General features: G+C 40.2%; 1 protein-coding gene across 11 annotated transcripts in view; it reads right to left on the reverse strand.

The window, feature by feature from the left end:
* Positions 1 to 24,362, reverse strand: part of HECW1 (HECT, C2 and WW domain containing E3 ubiquitin protein ligase 1) — a 248,733-nt gene that overhangs the window by 108,293 nt on the left and 116,078 nt on the right. For all 11 annotated transcript variants that reach the window (XM_064419767.1, XM_064419773.1, XM_064419763.1 and 8 more), the window contains one exon: positions 8,333 to 8,427. In XM_064419767.1, coding sequence (XP_064275837.1) covers positions 8,333 to 8,427 — 95 coding nt within the window. The remainder of the gene's footprint in view (positions 1 to 8,332; positions 8,428 to 24,362) is intronic.

Consider the following 24,362-nt stretch of genomic DNA (forward strand, 5'->3'; position numbering starts at 1 on the left):
CCCATCTGTCATACTTTTTATTTCTTCATATCAACTCTGTGCTGTATTGCAAGCCTGCTAATTAAACCATTCTAAATCTACACTTAGAAGTTCATACAGTATCAGATGCCCAGTAGGGTTAAATTTGACCCAAGTGTTTTCTTTGAAACAACACTTACAAAGAAATTAGGGGAACAGGGAGAAGCCCAAAAGTGGTGCAACTGACCTGCACAGTGAAGACTAGGCTGTGGCCAGTGATACTTAGGGATGGCTCAGCAGCTCCCCAGTTAGTGCTGCTTAGGTAGAGTCCATGAGAGGGCAAGAAATGAGCAACAATTTAACGGAACCTCCAAATGGTAGCATTAACCCTGGTTTTTGTTCTGTCCTACTCCACTTTAAATTTGCAGAACTGTACATTTGGACTAACTCAACAGGAGAAAGTCTGATGGATGAACACTTACAGAATTATTTTACTTAATAATTTAACAGATGCCAGCTTTTTCTTATGTCACCTCTTTTCTGTTTAAATCCATTGCAGCTATGCCTACAGCAACATATCATGTGTGAAGCTACTAGGAATTTAAGCATGCCTGCAGTGGTAAAAGAGTACTGAAGCTACTAACTCCTTGGTGACAAGCATCGCATTCCAGAGAAGAGCAGCACAGATCCCTGGTCACCTGCTGCCCCTCATCCCACACACACCATGCAAGAGGCTCTTCCCCTTCTCTCCTGGATATGCACTTCCTGAAGATCTGTGTGAAATATGCAGGTGGATTTGGGCAGAAAAAAACACTGAGAGGTATTTTGGGAACGTTTGCCGCATAAAGTTTTTTCCAATACATTCTGATTTTTGATGGTAAGACTAATTCTAGGTCTTTGTGTTTGCAATTCCATTAAGATGATCAAATAACCTGTCTTTCATATGGATGAATGAGGAAATTTTGAAGACTGATAAGTTAAATAACATTTAAAAATGCAAACAGCTGTGTGCTGGAAAGCAGAGATATTCCTCCAGGGTGGAACAATAAAAACACACATACCTGCATAGTGAGAGTTATGGGCTGCTGCTCAGGAAATCAATGCTCACAAAGAAAATTGTTTGTACCTCCCCTACTCAATTTGTGCTTGTTAGATAATAAATTATGAGCACTTACCTCTCAAAAAGGATGTAAATCTATGAGTGAATGATGATAGGAGTTTCAACCACACCAAGCTGAAACGTCAATAACAAGATAGAGAAAAAAGCCACCAGGAGTGTGGACCTGGATAATTTTTTATTTAGCCATTGATACATCTGAAATCTACCATAATGAAAATGAAAGTGACCCTACTTGCCAACTGTATTCTGTTTTGAAAGAAAATCAGTAAATGTTTCCAGTAAAGTCAGTGGGGTTTCAGCACATGCTCCACACCTTTACTAAATCTGAACTGTAAAAGCAAGTATTATTAAACTGCACTCAGAAGAGTCCTTCATTACAAATGAGTTTTCTTAATATTTAAAGAAAATTTCAACCATCTCTAGTTAAAATGAGAGTAGGGAAACTAAAAGGAAGAAAAAGGTTATTATTTGTAACACAGTGACTACAGTTATGCCGCAGCCGGAGGACCAATTACATCCTGGTTACGCTTTCCAACTCCACTAATTCGTATAAATGAAGTGCTCACTACATGACAGGGTAATTGCAGTGTAAATACAATAGATTTTATATAACTAGATACTGAAAAAGAGCCTGTGTTACTGAGGTGGCAATAAGAATTAATTTGGACGTGTCATTAACCTTCAAATTCTTTGAATCAATGATAATTAGGATATAGAAAAGCATAACCAAAAATGTAATTACACTGAACTAAAGGCTCAATTGTGCAAGTATTAAGAGGCTGCTCATGGGAGTAACTATGCTTGAACATGAATTCAGTATGACCAAATCAGGCTGTAAAACACTACTGTGGGTTTATAAGGAAACAACATGGAAGTGAAAAAAAAAAATTGACATTTTTCAGATGTAAGAAGCATGCTGATGGCTGTCCTGATATCAAAAATCATTCCCTTATATTAGGTAGCTAGTGGGGTCAAATTCTCCCAGGAAAGCCCCCCTTCCCTCTGAATGCATGTTAGCTGTAGCCACTGAAATGGCTGGTGAATCCCTTCTCTAGAACATGCAAGTATACAATGAGTGCAGACAGAATTTTGCAACATGAAAGTGCTAGTACTCCCTATGTACATCCAATCTTTGTGGATTCCCTTCTAAGAGATACTACTAAACTTCTCTGATCAACTTCTGTGAGCTATGACAGCTAACTCTAGACACTATAATGTTCTTTTGCACACAAATGACAAAATTGTTTCTTGAATGCCTATGGAAAACCAAGGACATACTGAACTATCTGGTCAAATGCTAAAACAATTCCCCAGTCAGTGTAAAAATTTCTTTGAATTCAAAGACTCATGTCTTCATGTTAGACCACTTTGTGATGTTGGCTTACACCAGTGGAAACGTATGAGCACATATGCAGGCAGGGCGTGGACAGCCTGCTGCTGCTGTGAAAGAAATCCAGCATCAGAGACAACCCAAATGGGCAGGTACTTCCAACAGATGAGAAACCCACACAGGTCACTTTCCTTCCACAGTTTATGGATCAGTTACTTTTTTCAGAATTATTCACCTCAAATGGTTAATCAGGGAATCCACTCTCTTTCAGCAATTGTTTCTTAGCACACATATTTTCTGCTAGGTGTACTTTTAAATTGGAGAGGGAACATATGCTGGCAGAGAGAACTCTGTATTTGACTGCTTCCTTCCAGCTGAGTGAATATTTCCAGTTATTTCCCCTTCTCATTTTGGCTTTTTTTTTCATTCCTGAATGACTTACCTTTGCAGATAAGAGGGGGAGATGCATACAGAACATTGGTGGCACTAACAATGCTGTTCCTTGCCTTATATTGGAAGGCAACTGCAGCTGGGGGAGCTCTGGCTACTTCTCAGCTCAAGATAAGGAAAGGGGATTCTCCTGCTCGCTTTTAACAAATACTCAGTCACCTAAGCATACCCATAGCTTCCAGGGAAGTGCTGCTTTCCCCCCTGGAAACGCTGAGCCTTTCAAGGTACACTGCTTACACTTGTTAAAAGACGTACCTGGCTTGCATTCTTTGCCATGATTAATTGCAGCAGCCTCATGTTGTGTTTTTAATAAACTTTTTTTTAACCTCAATTGCTGAACAGTGCAGAAGCCACTAGAAGTTTCTGTTCCCTCTTTATTTACTGTCTGTTGAAGTATAATTATACCTACACCCTCCAAATCAGACTTTTATATTTGTTCCATAGCAATGTCCTAGAAACATAGACAGTTTTAAAACTCACTTATCACAGAATCAGATACGAAGTGAAAAAGAAGACGCAGTTGAGTTTTTAAAATCCAGCCTTCCAATAGAATGAGAGACACAGCTGCTTGTACATGCACACCCTCATAAAATCCCGTCTTGCAGCACATGTATGGAAATGAAGCAGAATCCTTCATTATCAAACACTCCTTAGCAGCCCACGCTCTGACGTGACAGCACGTAATGCAAATATTTACAGCAGGAAGTCCTCAGGAATGATCAGTCACCACCAAATAGCAGCAGCTTATCAAGCAGTAATTCCTGCTGTGGGAAACCCAGCTGAGGCAGCACTTCCACACAAACACAACAAAGAGAAGGTCTCTTTCAATAATCAGCTCCAATTTACACAGCTTTTCCCACAATGCCAAGTGTATCTGACGAGTCCCACCATGATCTGTGAGACAGAAACTGTGGCATGAAAGCTCCAGAGGTTCAATCAGCTGAGGTTCTTTGCATCTAATACACAGCGAGTGAATGCTCCCAATTTAGTGAAGACATTTGTCCTGAGGCTAAAGCATTGATTCTCCACTTAACTGCCATTTAATTGTGATGTATCAAATTTATCTTTTCAGGCTATAAACTCTTAGGGAAAAAGGTTCTTCTTTCTTCTGCACACTGTTCTCATGCCAGCTTTATTTTACTGCAAGAAAACCTTGTTCAGATTGAATAATTTTTATATTAACAATATAACACCTCCCTATTGCTAGAATTAATTACTCTAACCTGTATTTCTTTCTACAACAATATCTGATGTAAAGTTGAATCAGTGGTGACAATATTATGAATAAATGAAGAGTAACAAATACAGCAACATTCCAGATGCTGCAAAAATGCTCTTTTCTACTGAGAAAACCGTGCACTCATCCATGCATGGTAATGCTTATACTTTAGTAGTATACATTCCTGTGCACAAGCAATACTGCTTTCCACTAGTTCAGAAAAAAAAGGAGCCAGCCGGGATGTTTCTTTTCTTTTTTCCAGAATTGCAGGTGCTGTTTTTTACTGTCATTACCCCCAGGCCTATCTGCTGCCCCAAATTCACATTAAAGCCTCTGTCATGTATGAATTGGCCAAAGTGCACAGCCCTTCATTCCCAGATATTCAAGCCCTGATGATTCACAGAGAATAAAATGTGATAGGACTTTTCACCAACAAACGAACTGCAGGGCATCCTAATCAGCAGGCAAGGCAGCTCTAATAACTGGGTTACAGCATAAGGAGATAAACTCAAACGGAGCAGAACATTTATAAGACAAGAAATGTGAGATGCTACTCAGCCTAAAGCACCACTGGTGCTATACAAAGACAACCAACTTACACAGCAGCTTTTTTTTTTTTCATTTGGAAGTGGGATTCCTTTCAACTGCCAATTAAAGACAGTCTCAGCAGCACGTGAACAACAATGGCAACTGCTTACAGCTCCCAGCATGACTACTTCCAACTTCTTTTCCCTTTTCAATTGCAGCAAACTGCAGTCAGACAGAAAATGGAGGGTTCTTTTTTTGCTGCTGTTGTTTTAGATCGTGGTGTGTGGATACTGCTGGTTATCAGTGTTTTCAGACTCATTGACAGGACACACACCAAGCAGCCAATATGCCAGCTGCTGCCCCTGATGCAGAAGCTGCCACATGCTCGGAGGCTTGGACAGAACCCACTTGGGTGGCTCTGGCATCAGCTGCAGATGAGTTAGTGCTAGCAGTAAAAACACTGTCCTCAGAAGGTCACCTGTCCTCAGATGCTGTCTCAAAGGACACCTGCTCTGGATCTTTTTCATAAGCTGTGCCAAACAAAAAGGTTTGCTTATGTAAAAACCACAAAGCCTCCTTCCCTCTGTCCTTCTACTGACAGCCTAAGAGTCAGTGAATTTATTTCACTATCACTACCATGGCAAGACTCTTGGGTTTCAAAATACCTTAGCCTTGACACTCACACTAAGATCCCCTGAGAAATTTCCCTGTAAAGCTGTTTTTTCTAACACAATTAGGTCCATCAGCAACTGCTTAAACTCCTACTGGCTGCAATAGAGGATCAATTCCTGAGCATAGACCACAGGATGGCATCTTTCAGAAGGGATGTGCAGGAAGCTGTCCCAGGATCTGAAGAAAGCTCCACCTGAGCAGTAGAAGCCCACTCTGCACTGAGGCCACAGCAGTCGGACAACCACAGCTTTTGTTGGTACTGTAAGAAATGCCATGCCCAGCACCCTGGGGCAGTGCTCTGAACCCCTGACACAATGAGAACAAGGGAGGAATTTGATACATCCCCCTCCATCAAGAAGGGCCCCGTGTGTAAAGTCTCACTAGGCTAAGAAGTGTCAGGGATCTCAGATGAGCTACAGGCATGGTGCTAGAGTGTCACAGCCTTTAAATGATTGCACAAAATAGTAAAATCACAGACAAAGGTGAGTGTTTGTAGTTCTAGAGATAAAGTCTGCAATTTGCATGGTAATATCCAACTCCCAGCAGCAGCTAGTGCAGAGACCCACAAGAACCAAGAAAAGAATAGGGCTGGGCACATCCCTTGTTATCCCCTTCCCCACCTTTGTAGCGGGAGTAACACCATTTGCCAATGGTAAAGGATGCTATAAAACATTCAAATATTTCAGTAATAAAAGTTGGACATGTACTGCAGAGAAGCAGATGGAGAAAGCCATCTGATAGTGTCAGCTGGGAGTGGAATTTTGAGGATTGCACTTAGCTGAAAGCCTTCACATAGGCAAGAGTCGGCCCAGTATTTTTTTCCAAACTCTGAAGGAGTTTTCAAATCTGTAGCACTTTTTCTTCCTCTTTGAACTCATACAGAAAGCTCTGTCCTAGTTTATACTGCATAACCTTTGCAGCCATTTCATTGCTTTTGTTGTCTTCACTTAGTATTTGCTTTACAATGCACCTAATAAGTCATGCAACAAAATCAGGAAGAAGAAAACAACAGACAAAAAGATGCTGCACCTACAGCACTGCTGGCCTCTCTGGTCTGCAAAAGACCCACACAGGCTATTTTGAAACCTAGAAAGGCAGGAAAAAATGAGAAGATTATAGAAAAAATGCTATTTTCAAGGACACTGGTTGTGTCCTCAAACAGAAAACCATTATCTGACACCACTTTTAATCATATTTTGGTTTTAAGTTGTGTACAGTAAACTCAACTAAAGGTCAAAATAAGCAGCTCTCATCTGATTTCTATAAAGACCATGAGTACTACACGAAGAGGATTTTCCTTTAAACACAAGTCCTGCTTTGGCTGAAAGTCAATGGCTGTTTTATTTCCCCATAAATATGTATGTAAAGGTCTCAGCTAAAGAACTTGCAGGGATTACCTATTTGCATATTACAAAGGCACAGGTTCTCGGACATTATTCTATTTATTTCATACATGCTGCTGATACTTAATAATGAAAGAGTAATCCCCATACTAGACTGGAAAAAATTGTGCAGTTGGCTCCAGCTCAGGTCTAAGACATGGATAAGAATAATGCAAAACCAAATTCTAATCTCTCAGCCTAATGGTATTTATTGCCTTTGTTGGCTGGCGTACCTTTCAGAAAAGACAGGGACTAAATGAATAGCAGACATTATCCCACTAAATTACAACTGGGAAATCAGCAACAAGTCCTAGGGCAACAAGACGTGACTCACTACAGGCTAAAAAGAACTTTTCAGAATCCCTCACAATGAAGATATCCAAGGCCACATCCTAATGCTCTTCTGAAGACAGCTAAAGGAAACTCTCCAGGCTCTAAAACTGATGAATGGCTTCACCATGAGTATGTCAGAAAGGGACAACAAGACAAGAATGCCTTTTAGTCCTCAAGGATGTGCCAGCAGCCCCTACCCAGCATCTAGTTTGCAGCTATATTGTGTATCAGAAGAAGGCAAGGAGAAACCACCAAAAGTATTTTCATGGCTCAAGAGTGAAAAAATTAATCCTTTCTGGCTCTGGTGGAATCAGATACAGCCAACACACAGCATGGGAGATTTTTCAGCCTTTCTAGAAATATTAAATTTGGGCTGGGGAAAAAAACAATCAAAAACCCACACGAAAAAAGCAACAAGAGCAACAAAAACAAACATCTCTTAAAAAAAAGGCTAAAAAAATAAGTGATGTCCACTGAAAGTGACATACCCCCACAGGTAAGACAGTTCTTTCCTGAACCCATCTTCAAGACTAAACAATATCTGAACTAGTCTTTTTCTTATGCTGGTTGGAATAGAACTTCTCAGCTCATGCAGGTCTCTGCCAAGCCTGGCATGCAGTGAAACAGTGTCAGCAAGGCCAGACAAGCTTTGGAGGTCATCAAGTCTCTTTGTGGGCTTCTAAAAGATGTTTCACTCTCAGGGTGATAAAATTTCCCAGTACCAGAAAGATATATAGTTTTTTAGAGCTATCTAAGCCACAGAGCTTTGCTAGTCTCTAGCAAATCAAAATTGCTCTTAGTGAAGCCTCAATCTGTCAGAAATTATGTTCGGTCCTTTGATAGACCAGGTCCCAAGTACCTACTTCTTATTACTGATGGGTACACGTCACAGTCTGTTTGTTCCTGGAACTCAGAGGCATAGCTGTAAAAATGCTTATTTTGAAAAAATCACTTTAAAAGAGGAAAAATCTTTTCCCTATTTCCCTAAGTAAATACACTTACTGTATTTACTGTCCAAAGATCCCTAATCCTCTAGGGGTATCACCCAAATCTCACAGCACCCAGCAGAGAGAACTTTACAGAACAGGATACAGCTAGGATGTGGGACTTGCCCCAAATCAGAGAGGTTATCAGTGACAGATTCAGAGCGGAATCTACCTTCTCTTGGCATACAAATCCACATCTTCATGGAAAGACTACCTATTTCTATGTACCACAATACAATGAAGAGCAAATATGTTCAGTTTTGATACAAAGATCTATCAAACACGCAGGGAAAGCAAGGCATAGCACAGTGACAATAGAACATACATGGAAAAAAACCCCAAAACATAACTCACAGGAGCTGCATTGTTTTTCACTGTCACACTTGGAGTTGTGGCTCGTAGTGCTCCACTCACGCCATGGTAGTACTTGAAGCAGATCTTTGTTTCAGCTGGAAAAAAATAACCAAAAGGGATACTTAGGATTAGAAAAATTGTCAGGGGTAATCTGCATGATCAGCTACAGCTCACAGGCACAGGGCTGGCAAGTAGATAAATTGCAAATGGTTGATTCTGGCTGGATGGCACAACAGGATACCTCCTGACTCTGATCTTCCCCTTTGTCAGGGTGAAATTTGGAGTTTGGTTCATGGATTTAAATCAGTCAAAATGCAAACCTCTTCTGAGCAGAAGTTACCACAGACAGACCTTAGAGCACCTGTTCAGCACCCTTTAGGAAGAAAAAAAGTAGGGACATATAAATCTTCCCTGTTCAGACATACCAAGCACTAATGTGCAAAGAAATTTAGGAACTTCCTTAGGACAAGATTGCATAGCTGCTCATTGAGAGGTTTTACTGTGCCAATTTGTTCTGGCCTTGGTCAGGGCAAGGACGTAGATCTCCACAGATTAACTGCTCTGACAGTTACTACATTAAAGCATTTCCAGGAATAGCAGAGTACCACCAGACCCTGCCTTAGTGTATTTCACTGACTTCTAAAGATCTAAATTAGGTGAGTAACACAGGAAAGGTCATGATTTTTGACACTCATAGTGCTGCTTTTTGCCACATGCATTGGCATTCAAATTAATAACATTGAGGGAAACTAATCTCAATAACTGTATAGAGGCACAGAAGTGAAAACAGCTTCTTGTTAATCAGTCCCTCACAACTCACTTTCTTGTCTGCTACAAGAAGGAAAGACAGTTCCAGCCAGCTTCTGTGTTGGTCTGTGACTACAAACAGATGCAAAGTGCTGCTGTTTGTCTACATGCCTGGAACTGATGACTTGCTGGAGCTCATCCTGGCCTGCCTGCTAGCATGCAAGAATTTTCTCCCACAGTAAACTAGATGTGAACTATCCTGGTATGTGCCTAGGTACAGTTGGGATCCAGCAATTATGCAGTGTTACATGTGTAACAGGTATGTTTGTGGGATCTGAAAAATGCCTGTTTAAATAAAAGCAGCTTTCACATCTTCTAGTTTTAACTAGATAATGACATGGAAATGTTCATCTGTTCCAAGATTTTCCTTAAGACCTTGCTTTGCAGCTGCTGCTGTAGCTAGGGGAAAACACCAGCCTTTGTTGGTAGAGCCACAAAAATGCTCACTGTAACTACAGTTACAGCCTATGTGTGAAAACATTTAAAAAATGACATTTACATGTTATAACATAAAAATTGCATTGCAGTTTTAATAGCAGTAACAAAATTACTCAAATCACTGCAGCTGTGAGAAAAAAAATATTAAGAGCTGAGACTGCAACCACAGATTACGGTGCTGTGATCTGCTGTTTGTAGATCCAAGAAACAACCACGTAGCAGTCCAGGTACAAGCAAAACCTGGGACATGAAAAGTAGTGGAGACCCTCAAAACCACAAGCCTGAATTGCTTACCCTGATGCCTACACAGGAACATACATGGAAAGAGAAATCCTGACATTTTTTGAAAGACAAAATAATTTTAGGAAGTGTAAAGCCTTCCCAATGTTCAGATGCCACTTGGGAAATGAAATGAAAAGAAAAGGGGTTATGTTCCCAAGTACTTTGAGCACTACTCGCTTTCAGGTGGCTTCCCAGTCCTCTAGCCTGAGGGGTGCTGCAGAAATGTGCAGTCCATCTATGAGAAGCACAGTACCAGAATACTCAATCTGTGAAAACTGTATTTTCCATCCCCACAGCCTGTTCATCACCAGATGACCAGGTGCACATTTCACTCATACAGTGAAAATACAGCCTCTCCTACTATATCCACAGTGTGTACAGGTGTCCCAGTTACTTCACAGCATTCCACAAGAACTGGAACAGAATACAGAGTCCTTCAGCACCTCTACAAGGGGCTGTGGGGCCCACCCTGAGGCTGAATTCATAACTACACCCCCAAATGAAATTCTGCAACTTTAAGAGATTTACTTGAGGCATCAGTACAGCTGAGCCAGCGACCTGGCTGTTGCACCTGGGAGCAGCAGTTGTTTCCTTTTGGCAGCAAAAAAAAAGCTGGATGAGCCTGTGGGACAGAAAAACTGCAAGTCTAGATTGTATTTTCATGTTGTAATTTTCTCTACAGGACTTTTAACAGCTCAGCAGCTAACTCATTTACTCGCTGAGAGGACAGCAAAAGCTGAGGATATCACAATAGCTAAAACACGCAGTTCTCACCAATTATTCAAATCTTAATTTTCTTCTCCCCTGGAGATTTTTAGCTACAGTTTTCATGGAACATTGAGAACTAGAATAAAGAGAAGCCTTAAAAAAATTATTAACTTTTGTAGTTAATAAAATATAACTTCAGGTATTAGCTTGTATGACAATGCTCAGACCCCACCACAGGAAATCTTGTCATAGGTTGACAAGTAGGAAATCAGTTACCATGTGCATCAGGAAAATCTTTAAAGAATCCATTTAATTAAACTAAAAGTATTAGAGACAGAACAGAAAGAGAGAATATATCCATATGCAGTTAATCTGGATATTTGTGCCACTTTCAAGGACAAAGGATAACTAAGATAACTGAATATGTATTTGGAAAGAAACATGCAGTTATTAAAGGATCCTCTGAGTTTCACATATTTGTAACCAAACTGCCCACATACAGGTGGAAACCACAAGAAAGCAACTCAAGAGAAATGCAAGTGTCATACCACATCTGAAACAGTGGCACAGCTGGAGCCATTCATCAAACAGTGGTAGAGGTGGTGATTAATGAATGTCAAAGATTTCATTCAGAGAATAGATTTGAGAGAAAAAGTGGCAAGGAGGCCTTTATAGGTTGAGAAATTGCGCTAGAAGCATCAGGGAACAACATTTTCTTTTTTCTAGATTCCTCTCTCCCCTTTTTGCTCATATTGCTTTCAGATTGAAAATATTATGCAAATGTCTATTTTCAATGGAGAGATTAAACTTTAGCAAGTATAAAGCTTGCTAAATTCCATACAATTTCTTTATGTGTGAAAATGTCATTAGGATCCTGGTTGGCCGGTTTTTGGCCATGAACCATTATTTACAAATAACATGGTTGGTGCCATGTGTTTCACTGCAACAGAGTCCTAACATTTTAATCCATCTGAAGATTGCTCTTGCATTCCTCTGAGACATTTCCAAAACAGATGCAGAAACCTGTGAGCTTGGTACCACTTCCTCTGCAGATGAACAGAAAGCACTGGAAGTATTGATAAGGCAGTGATATCAATTAACCTGAATATTATCCGGCTGTCATTTGTAAATAATATGTAATTAAAAAGATTGTTTGGATTGTAGTCTTGTAGATTAGCTTGTTGTAAAATAAAGGAGACCATTTAACTCTGTCCTGCTGCCCTAGCTACATGGCAGAGTGCACAGGTCAGGAGCAGGTGTTGCCCAGTTAATCCCCAGTTATAAACATATGTGCACCATTGTAATTTTCATCTCTAATTATTTAGAAATCACTGGACCCAGCAATGAAGTTATGATGTCAAAGTCAGAAAGTAATGAGGTTAAATACTTATTTAAATTAGCAAAAACATCAGTGAAACTAGTTAATCTTCCAAGAGATGAGATGCCTAAAGATGCTAGGAAATAGTCATGACCATGGCCACTACCAAAATACCCAGCAATTCACAGGGATAAAGAACAAAACAGCATTGTACTCCCTTTACACCAGGCTTGGTATCTCCATTTGTGCCACTTTTGGCTGGACTAATTTGCTTCACAGTAGCTGGTATGGGGCTATGTTTTGGATTTCTGCTGAAGACAGGGGTTGATAATATAAAGATGTTTTTGCTGTTGCTGAGCAGGGCTCACACAGAGCCAAGGACTTTTCTGCTTTTTGTCCTGCCATACTGAGGATTAGACTGGGCGTGCATAGAAAAGAGAGAAGAGGTGGGACACATCTGGGACAGGTGACTCAAATAGACCAAAGGGATATTTCAGACTACATGACATCACACTCAGTATATAAAGTGGGAGGAAGAAGGACGAAAGGAGAAATGCTTGGGGTGATAGTGTTTGTCTTCCCAAGCAGCCATTACGTGTGATGTGGCCCTGCTCCCCTGGAGACTGCTGAACAGCTGCTTGTCCATGGGAAATGGTGATGAATTCCTTGTTTTGCTTTGTTTGTGTGTATGGCTTTTGCTTTCCCTACTAAACTGTCTTTATCTCAGCTTTTCAGCTCTCAGTTTTCTGGCTTTCACCCTTCCAATTATCTTCCTGATCCCACCGGTCAGGGAGTGAACAAGCGTCTGTGTGGGACTTTGCTGCTGGCTGGGATTGAACCATGACACCGTCATACACTGACTGTGTTACAGCTCTCTGCTGAAGTAGTATAAACACGAAAACCCCCAGCTGTATGCTCAGATTCACCACTGTAACCATTAGAGATGCATAAAAAATACAGCTGCCCCAAAGGAAGGCCCTCAAGCCGCAGCAAGGCAAGACAATCAGAAGCAGGCAACAGGAGGGGTAGTTCTGTTTTCCTCCTTGCACCAAGCACCTGTGTGGGCCACACAGGTTATGAGGAGGGGAGGGGAACTGAGATGTACTTCATCCCTGGACACCACAGAGACCACTCCCTATTTAGAGGAAAGCACTGAGAAGTTTGACTTCTGCCAGAGAAACTCTGCCATGAGGCTTTATCCCTCTCACAAGAAAAAAATTTTAATTTCACAAAAATTATTTCACTATTAAAGCCCTGAGTTATCTCAGTTACCAAATCAGTTTTGCAAATTAACTGGAACATTAATTTACCAGCTGAACGTAACTCAGGCAATAGTTTACACTGCCTCTGCAACCACCCAGCCCCTGAAAACACTCAATTCCTTATGAAACTGAAGTGAGAGGAGATAAAATCTAGTAGGGTCTGCTGATGAATTGCAACTGGAGGTATTGAAGGTTGAAAGTCTCCAAGAGGCCTCCTAGTTCCCATCATCCAGCCACTTTTCTGTCAGTGTTATTTGTCCTGTTGGTTCATTTGATACACTTTCCCTTTAAAATACTTCCATTCCTCCTCCTTCAGAGTTATCAAAATTGCCCTAAATATCTTCTCAAAAGTTCACTTGATCTTATAATTAATTCTTTGTTCCTTGCTTATTAAGGTAAACCCGATCTCAGAGGCTCAGTTTTCACTTAAATGTGGTTTTATTCTTTCAAATATAAAAAAAAACTCTGCCAAGATTACACAATTTCTCTTGTTGAGCTAAAAAAAAAAACCCCAGAACACCCTAATGAGTATTTCAAGGAAGACCTATTCTTTGGAGGAGGCAGGAAGCATCAGATGCTGCTTGCTAGGAGTGTGTGCTGTACCTGGGGCACTTCAACAAGCTTGTTGTGATTTACTCCCTTGACACTTTTTGTTTCAGTTAAATAGCTGAGGTGACTAAGCATTAGGTAGGCATTTCTTACTGCTGTAAAAACCTCTCAGGGAAGTAATGCCAGTCTTAAAAACTGAGTCATTTTTGATCAATTCAATCTATTACTAAAAGAGCTGTTGTTGCTCTTTTGGGCAAACACTGTGCATAAAAATGAAAGGTGTCAAAACCAGTAACAAAAAGGTACCTGTCTCTGGTAAGTGGTTGGGAACCAAGTGAACCAAATCAGACAGCAAAGCAATTAAGTTATGAGTCATAAAGTTTTCCCTAGAGAGGAGCCAGAACTGGAATAAACAAATATATGATGCTGTGCTACAATCAAATCGCTGTGCTACCATCCTGAATTAAAGCAGCCACGGTGATCTCTAGAAGTGGAGGCAGCTTATGTCAAAGTAAAGACTATGAGTCAGTGGAGGGGGTAGAACTGTTTGAATACAATAGGGAAACTGGGAGAGGCATATGAAAAAAAAGGACAAGGAATTACAATGGGAAACCAAAACAGAGAGATATTAAAGGCAGTTTATATGCAGAACTAAGTGACTAAGCAATGTCTTTGAGGGGAGGGGAGGAGAGGATTGAGATTATAACAAAATCACTGCACAGAATGGAACAGGGGAGAAAGCAGAGAGACTACAACTGTGTAAACAAGACCAAAAGAAAAGAAAGCAGGGTAAAGGAAACAAAGCAAGGAAAGGCAGACAGGGAAAGAGTAAGAAAGTCAAAGTTTAAGAAGAAAGAAAGAGTCACTGAGACCTTCAGGCAGCATGGAGCAGCATAATGTATAAACTGTATCAGCAGCTACCCGTGAAACGTAATGTGCACCTCATGTCCACCTCTCATGCCTGACCTCCCTTCTCTACCTGCTGCTGCCTCCAGTGTCCATCTCCTCTTTATGAATATCACTGGAAGCATAGAGAGCAGGTAAATTGTGCAACACAAAGAGGTGAAACCCAGCCTCAGCATGAGCCTTTCCCTAAGCATCAATAGTTTTTAGATAAATTTTGGTAGTTTTTCACAATATTGTACCTGCCCTGTCAGCAAAGAATTAATAAGTAAGAATTAATAACAAAATAACTCATAACAAAGATAAAAGGTGAAGTTATTACTGGCAGATTTAATTTGTACTTACAATGTTGATACATGGTATACTGTTTATTTCCATTATGAAGGCCTGCTGCTACTCCACGCAAACAATGGCTCTTATTTTTGGTGCTCCATCAGAAAAAACTGCCTGTTCCATTCATTGGCTGTCTTCAACAGGCAATGGTGACACTACAACCATCAAGCTGGTTTGCTACTCAGCTGCCTATGGACCATGCATTTCCTTAAGCTGGAAATTGCATCTCCTCACAGTATTTGTTTAGTTCATAACTGCCTACAGCTTTCAAAAGCACCTCAGTTTTTAGACAACTAACAGTTTAGTAACCAAACAAGGTCTAAACAGATGTGTTCCTTTAATCTCTGTTGTAGAATTTCTTCTAATTGGTTCTTCTGATGGTTTTTTCCTTGCTCTGCTCTAAAATGTGTGCAAACACTTAACAGGCTTCTTTGGGGAAGTTGCAAGACTTGAGATTTTACATTTGTACCTTTTAGATAACAATAACAGTTCCCAGCAAGAAAGAAAGAAATATCTGGAGCCAGAATTAAGGATGACCAGTACATATCAGCAATTTGAAGCACAAATATTTTTAAGGAAACTCTAATAGCTCAAAAACAAGCAGTAGAACACTCAGAAAAATTTCTAATCAAGTTTTGACTTGAATAAAAAATCCACACTTGTCAAGATACAGAAATGCACAGTTAGAACATTCAAATAATCTTAATTCTGCACCAATAATATATTTCTGTATTTGTAGTTGTAACTGATATTTGAAGAACGGATAAGATAATAGTATTTTCTGTTATCTTCAGAAGTTGTTGCACAGTCTGATTCTTCCCAAAGGTTGCACACTGAGGGCTGGAGTTATCTCCTTTATAACAGGAGAGGTAATTATTATCACTTATTGTATCATTGATTCTTTGTTCTGTTGATCTGCAGATACTCTCCCCTACTGACTTTCACTTTTATTTCCTTTGCTTGATAATTTGATTTAGCAGCTACCTGCCAGGACAAGAGTAGCAGGGGAAATTACTACACTAATAACAAATGTGTAGTCACAAATCTTCATATTCAGTGGTCCAATGTCCTCTGTCCTAACTTCACCTGTTTGAGCCCTCAGTGTTGCAAGCTCCATACTATACTGATTTTGAGTCTAGCTTTGTACAGCCCACCTCTATTACTATGCTGTTCATGGGAAGTGACATGTATCTGCTTACCCATGACTACACTGAGAGGATTTTCAGGTGTGGACTCCTGAGCCCAAGACAAAATCACACCATATTTGCCTTATGAAAATAAAGGCATCTAGGAGTTTCTACTGCAGGACAGATACAACAAAGTGGCTCTGTAAACTCCTGTTCAGGGAAAACATACAGATCTAATTTCAATAGGTTGCTGCTTATGTGCTGCCCTCATAAAACTGACCTATTGGCAAGACTCATTACTAAAGAATTCTAGCAGCTGGAATGAATGTGTGCTAATACATTTCAGCACTATTATGTATTTCTCCATACAGGCAGTACTTCCAGCATTGCTAATTATGAAAGTTGTTTGACAGTTTTCATTATAAACCTTGTTTTCAGATGCTTCTACATTTTCAAATATACATACATTTGGAATAAAATTTTGTGTGCTGGATGTCCACCTTGTATCTACAGAAAGGCACAGCAAGAAAATTTCATCCAGAAATATGTAGCTGAGGATAAAGAAAAACCATGGTGTTTTTATCCATGAGAAATTTCTGAAGACCCTTTTTTTTACCACCCGCCCCCCCCCCCCCCCCCCAGTTTTTATGTGCTTAATAGAATGATTTCTGCTCCATATCTCTTCATGTTCCTGTAAAAGTACATTAAAATTCATCGAACTTATAAGCCTCTCTAAAAAATTCAGTTTGATATGCTCATTTAAGATATCTTTGATTTTACCATCTAAATGCCCAGGAAATCCTAGCTGTGCTGAGCATGTACCAAACCGGCAGTACTTACAGATCTAAGCTTTCCCTGGCTGTGCCCCATCTGAAAGCAGGAGGACTGCATCTCTGGGTATCTCCCCACTATTCAAGTAGCATGAAAGTGGAGAATATAAATCCACTCTCAATTTCTCCCCCCTTGAAGGAAGAGACAGAGTTGGCTGGGGGTATTACAATCATAGGGTGGGAAACAAGAGAAAGAACAAAACCAGGTAAAATGGTAAAGAAAAAACCACTGTGATTTGTGGTGCTCATGGGCCTGAGTAGAGAAGGATCTGAGGGGAGCAGGTAGCACAGCACTGTTTCAGTCTTGCTAGGACAAGGAGCACTGCCAGCTGCCTTACAGTGGGAGCACAATGCACGTAGAGGGGCTCTGGTATTCAAGCTCCCAATTAAGCAAGTGCAGGGGAATGGCAATGGGATCTAAAGTCAGTCTGCTGGCTAAAATTCTCTCCAGAGAGGCAGGAGTTGGAATGCATTAAAATCTGCAGCCATCCAGCATCCTTCATGATAGTCCAGTTCGTCATGGGCAAGGGTCTGTACCATCAAGTGCCCAGTAAATCTGGCAATGGAAGTCAAGGCAGGTCAAGTGAGGCAGAGTAGATCAAGTCAAAGCTTCCACAGATAGCCATCACAGAAAAGGCCAGCGAAAGGATGCCAGTGCCCACACAGTAGTTGAAGATGCTAAATGTCTACAATAAAAAGTTGCCTTAGCCCTTTTGTAGCTGGGAAGAGAACCCGCAGTTTGTGTTGGCACATGTACTGCAACTATTACTCCAGTTCTTAAATTTTATAGTGCAATGAGAGTAGTGAACCTGAAATTTTGTTTGTTCAGACAGTTCACAATCTTGAAAATAATAATTTCCTCCTAAAATTATCTTCAGATGGAGAGTGGGGGAGGGAGCTGGGGGCAGAAAAAAGACAAGGACACAGCCTTGCCATTGCTGGCACTGAGTCATCTCTCATCCCATTTAAACCAACAGAACTATTGCTTTCATATTCATAAAGACAGCAGGATTCAGCCCACAACAGACAAGAATTTAATCTATTTACAGTTAATCCAACAGTGATACCTATCTGCTCTGCCTTTATGGAGTGTTGTAAAGAAAGGAGTGATAGGCACCAGTTTGGATGAATGAGAGTTGGGAATGACAGGGTTGTAACAACTTACCTGTCTTTGATCAGAAGAAGGAAAGGCTGTTGGAGAGATACATTTTAGACACTGCAAACAGCAAATTACAAGGGTTGAACTAAGAATGATACTTTAATGAAATTCCAGAGCCTACAGGCATCTAATGTTTTTATGTAAATCTGCTGAAGGATGACTTTTTCATCATAAGCATTAGCAAGCAAGCAATTTATTTGAGAACAACTTGCGATCATCAAGGTACTTTAACTGTGATTGTTGAGTCCATAGTAACTGAATAATATGCCTAAAGTTTGCTTTCTGGTCCTTAGCACTCATGCATGTTGCATGACAATCAGCATTGTAGGTAAAACCAAACACATAGTTCATCTTATTTGAGGGAGATGATCTAAAATTACTTCTGAAATGCAGTAATTACAACAGACTAAGTTTTTAAACAACACTTTTGTTTTAAAATGGCTCATCATCCTGGTTACAATGGACTCAACAGTTCTTTATCAAATTGAACTGTAGATAAAAAATCTCTATGCCTTCAGTACACTGGAAATGAGCCCTTTCTGCCTCCCATGCAGAAAGCCATCTATTTCACTGTAGTAGTGGCCCTTCAGCTACATTAGAGTCACTGACATATTCAGGAAAATAATCTGAACTGGAAATTTAGTGTCTAATTGTGTTTTAATTTACAGCCGTATATATTAAACCACAAGAAAAACAGACAGAAAATTAGTATACACTGACACCCTGAGCTTAGTTCTGAGTGTCATCAGAGGCACCGTGAAGGTGACTCAAAGATGACAGAAGTATAAACTCTGAACAGTAATGCACAGCTCCACAAAAGAGGAGGGATGGGCAGAGCTGGGGACCTCTCCCCTCTCTTCACTTGGATGTGCGGCCACTGGGGTGTCCCAGATGAAGAAAGCTCTTACCAAAGGCCCGTACTACAATATCTCCTTTAGGCTTTCAGGTATTATGTCTGCCTTAAGGTAACTGCCTTGTAGAGCAGATGCTTGTGAACCATCAGCTCTTTGCTTTTATCATGGCAATTGTAGTTTAAAGTCCTAATTAAATACATATGACTGGAATATGCCTTCAGGCACAGCCGTGAGCAAGAGATAATGCATGAACTTCAGAAGCCAAGTGCCTCAAAAACAGCCCTCTCCATCACAACATGTTTTCATTCTCCTTGATCTCAAAACATGGGGGTACCTTTGGATTTATAGAAGCAGAAAATTACATCAGCTTTATAATCAACAATTTGTATTTAGAAAGGCATAAACCATAACTTTACCAAGTGCTTGCTTTGTGATAGCAGAGGATAACATAAGAAGGGATACCTTGCAACTCCGAACCTGGTAAGTTAGGGAGGAAATCAGGGATGATTCATGATTTCATTTACATTAGTAGCACCTGCTATGGCACTTGTTGAGCTGGTCTTTAATTGTAATCTGAGAAGCGTAACTGAATTTCACCTTAGAAACAGAACATTCCCTTGAGTCACTCTTTCTTTTTTTCACCCAGGAAAGTTACCTTTGAAGACCAGTGCCATACAAACCATTCTGGTGCTCACCTTTCCCCAGCTCCTCTTACCTGTCACTTCCTTTCTCGTTATTCTGCCAACTCTGCCAGTCAGAATCTCTTATCTATTCACATTTCTCAGATCTGCTCAGTCACTACAAGAATGTCTTAGAACAACAGTTTATGTTTTCAGCAGCCAGACCATGCAATATTAAAACTCACAGTTCTCACTGATTGGGAGCTATTACAGTCAGTCCAGCATGTGGCAAGCAGTACAATAAGAGAGCCTGACCATCAAGTCCTTGAGCAACCAGATGTGAATGTTACCCAGAAAAAATCCTTTGCACTTGATATAAAAAAGAATCAGAGACCTTAGCACCATTATCTGCAATACCTTAATAAGGGCTGCTTTTCTATTTCAATACCCTTGTCATAATTCTACATGCACACATTCTTTGTCTCTACGCTTATGTAAATACATTTTTAGCCTAACATTTCCATGAAAATGAAGGAAAAAATTGTCAGTTTAAGAAGATGGTGGAATGAACATTCAAAATGCTTGTAGAAGCAGTTTACTAATGCTCAAATGGTTTCAGTTACCCACTACACTAAGCATGTTATTCTTCGCTGCTGCTACTTCCAATCATCAAATTAAAGAACTAATTTTGAGTGACTAAGGGAATTACACATCATACAACAAAGACTGTTCATTGCTGTCACAGTACAAACACACTAATACAAGTGAAAGAAGTTGTCAAGATGCTCCTTTTGACTGGAATAAGAGCTCACACAGAAGAACAGGAAGAGCTAGGCAGGTGGTATCTCTTAGACAGGTGGTAATGGTTTATGCATACCAAGAAGGATGGGATGGCAAGTATGACAATTCAAACTCTTCCCTTTCTGGACTCTAACTCAGAGCAGAACTACCTGCAGACAGTTATGGAATAGAATGGCTTTTAAAATACAGAAGACCAAAATGAAGGCCAGTAGTTCAGGCTGTGACATTAAAGTAAAGGAAATTGTATAACAAAGCAACACAAGGGGGGCATGCACATACTGGAATTATCTGGTCTTATTTGCAAGGCATGTAACAGGTCAGTGTGAGGAGAAAATGAGGACAGTTGCACCTGAGTTTTGGCACTGTAACTCTAGTAAAGGCAGAAGACAGTCACAGCATGATAACAGTGCAGTAGAGCTTGACATCTTTGGCACAACCATTCCTGGTTTCACCATCTTGAAAACATTTTATTCCTTTCCACATTACTTTTTTCCTTCTTTACAAAAAGGAAATGAACAGCAACAAACAAACAAACAAACAAACAAACAATATTTAATTCTAACACCAAATGCTTCTTACTTTATTAAATACAGGGTGAGATTAACAGCCCTGCAATGTAGTTACCCAGTGACCAAAATTTCCCAAAGTTCAGATGATCTGAAAAATATTTGTGCTTTGGGGTTTTTTTCTTAGTACACCAAAGATTTACCTGCGTAGGTCTTGTAAGCGATAGTTAAACAGAAGAAAAGAGACTTCTGTGTCTTCACAACACAGAGTCGTTCTCTTGTTTACACAAGCTGAATCATTTATAATTAATTGAGTTCACCCACTCAGAACCATGAGCCTTGAATAAAAGCTTTGTGCCAGCTATGCTACTGAGGTATGGGTATTTTCCCTCTGTTCTCCTTTTAGCCTTAAAAATGCTTTGCTTTACAACACGGCCTATCTTTCTTCCATTTGCTGAGAATCCACTGGTAAGAATGCATGGCCACCTCCTTTGGTTCTCACAGAGCCTTGAGCCATGACACTGGTTGGTGAAAAAAAGTCAGTGTGATGCTTTTGCAAAGGCTGTGCTGCAATTCATGTATAGTGGACAAAAACCTGGACTTATTTCTTTAAAACAGTGCCACCAGAGTTCCTCTCCTGTGTACCACTGCTTAAGATGGTCCAAGTAGCTGCTCACCCATTCAGAAAACTCCTTTTCACAAGGGCTTTTTGATTAGGTGCCACTGCTATGGTGCCCATTGTTAATTTTCCTGGGAATTTATAAGACAAAGCACAAATTATCAACAAAAAGATCAAAAGGCTGCTAGGAAAGAGGTAGTATACCTATTACAACTACTCAACTTAGAGCTCCCTCTGCAATATCCTATTTCAACATTAATTTTTTATTTTCTAAAATACCAACTTCTGTTCACCATTTATTTACAGTCTAATACTTAGGGCAGAAAATTGCTGTAGCCACAAAATGAAACATAATGTTTTAAATTCCAGCAATTCCAAAAGTATTTAACTTGATACTGGTAAAAAGAAGGGGCTACAAATGAGTTACAGTAGGTTGAAGGGAAAGATAAAATACCCTGACTGTAATAAGACCAGCAAATCTAATGCTGAGTACATTGGATGAGTGCATATGTTTTCAAGTGCAGTAAAATAGGGAACTGTAGGGGCAAAGTTACTATGAAATAGTTGCTGCATTTATGCATGTTAAAAAAATTACTATGCATGTTAAAAAAATTACATATATTGGAGTAAAAAGGAATGGAAATTTCAACAAATAAGGGGACAAAGAATCCTGAGCAGCATAGACAAGCTACTGCAGACTAAGAAGGTTTCTTCTCTGGAAAAAAATATCAAGAACTACTTTGGGAGACTGCAAAAAAGGGTCTGCATATAATTGTTAGTTCCGCCTGATCACAAGGCCATACACAGATGCCAGCCTGTCCGTCCCCTGAAGGTGTGTGCCTGGTGGCTGGTGCATTCACTCTGACTCTGCACTCCACTGGTGATGAAGGTGCAGGGTCCCAGGAGTGCAAGCTGCAGATGTTGGCTCCACTGGCAGGGCTGACAACGCCTGCAAGCCTTCAGAGCTGCCATCCCAAAGTCAGCCCCTCCTGTCTCACTTAAGCCCAACCAAGCTGAAATTGCTGCAGTCATACAGGTGACAGATGGGAAACATTATTAATTTTTTTATAGTAAAGGCAAAGGTCTCCAACCACTGCATACTTAACTTTCAAGGGACTTACTGCATGCTGAAAAGGAAACCCCAGTGCAAGTCATCAATAGGCCGAGCAACATCCAACAGCTGTTATATGACAACACATGCTGGGATGACGACACAGTCAGGACTGCAGATAACCTAGACTATTTTAAAAACACATTTTTTCAGAAATGGGCTTTTAGAGTAATTTGACAAAATCCAAAGCTGAGGCAAAGGACATCTGAAAAAAAGAAGTAATAGTAGAGAAAAGATAATTCTGGAATAAGTTTTCACCTGCATATTTGTAACTTGCACTATTGCTAATTTATACCTAACTCCATTTTATAACATTCCCCCCCTAATTTGCTAGTTAAATGCATAAAAATATGACACTTGGTCCTGATCTTGACACTCCAAGTCCTACCTTCTATTGTGCCCCAGATGAGAGATTCTATACCCTACATGCAGCAACACTGGAAAAGGAAAATGCTGTTTTTTCCTCACAGTCTGTGGGACAGATGTCAGCTTCCTTTGCCTGAGGCAGGGCTGAAGATTTCAAGTGTCTTGCAGAACCTGGGCCACTGCTTTGCCATCTCTGGCAGAAACACACTGAGTATTCAGATGAGATGCTCCAACATCAGGAAACCTGGGCTTTGGTCAAACCCCTGCCACTGACTTCCTGAGGTAGTCTCACTTTTTCCCAACATAATTACCTACCTTCAGCATGAAGGAAAATTATACTTCTGGCAACCCAGACCAAGGAGAGAAGAATATGAGTTTGCTAACATTTCCTTTCATAAAAACATGGCAGTTCTTTATGGACAGGAGAGTAGTATTCTCTGCTGCAAAGTAATGCTTGTGGCCACATTTGGTAGAGGCCCTGGCAACTGTATTAACACCTGGGAAAACAGCAGCTCAGTAACAGATAAATTCCCAACAGGGATATGGTGCAGGTGGTCAGTCTGCCTCTCTAGAGGTGAGACACTACATATATACTTCTCTACTGATCTGAGTGGATTGGATTGGATTGGATTAAACAGGTCATCACAGGATTTAGCTATACTTATTTCTTAAGCTGTAATCAGTCAGGTCACACTAAAATTGAAATTTACATTCCCAATTTATTTTAAAGTATTTGTTTGTTTGAATCTGCCTTACACTTATTTTCCCTTAAGCCACCAAAAGGTTTGTACATTAAAAACTTATAGGCTGCAACCCTGTCACTCCTGGCATTACAAATCCTGCTGAGAGAGCAAGGCATTTGAACTGTATTAGGCACCTTGCCCAGCAATGACAAAGGAAAAAGGAAGGAAAGGAAAGTGAGACTGAAAGTTACTGGTCTAACTGGCTGGCTTTAAGTGCTTATAGCCAACACAAAGAGGGAAAAAACTACTATGGAAGGAGAGAAAATGGTCATGGACAACTGATGCCATAACAATAACAGATGCACTGCTACACAAGCTTGGTCTGCTCTTTCTACCTAATGTACTGCAGTTGCAGTAACCAAAGAGCTCCTTTACATCTTCTGGTGGGGTTTCGCCACCATCAGGGGAATTGTAGCTCCAGCTGTCTCTTGAAACCGACCTCATTTGTTAAGATGTTCAAAACCACAGCCAGGCCACACCCCATCCATGATTCTGTAATTTGTCTGTTTTAAAACACAACTCACAATGCGAAGAGTGTCACACAAAGTACTTGCAGGTAACAAGTTTTATTTCATTCACCAGGTCAAACCAGAATCTACAAAAACCATATTTTAAATGCAAGTATTATTCTTACTAATTATCACCAGCAAGCATGCCTTTTTTTTGGCAGTAATGAGAGCAGAAAAAGAAAGGG

The sequence above is a fragment of the Passer domesticus genome, chromosome 1 (genome assembly GCF_036417665.1).
Source record: "Passer domesticus isolate bPasDom1 chromosome 1, bPasDom1.hap1, whole genome shotgun sequence".
NCBI lineage: Eukaryota > Metazoa > Chordata > Aves > Passeriformes > Passeridae > Passer > Passer domesticus.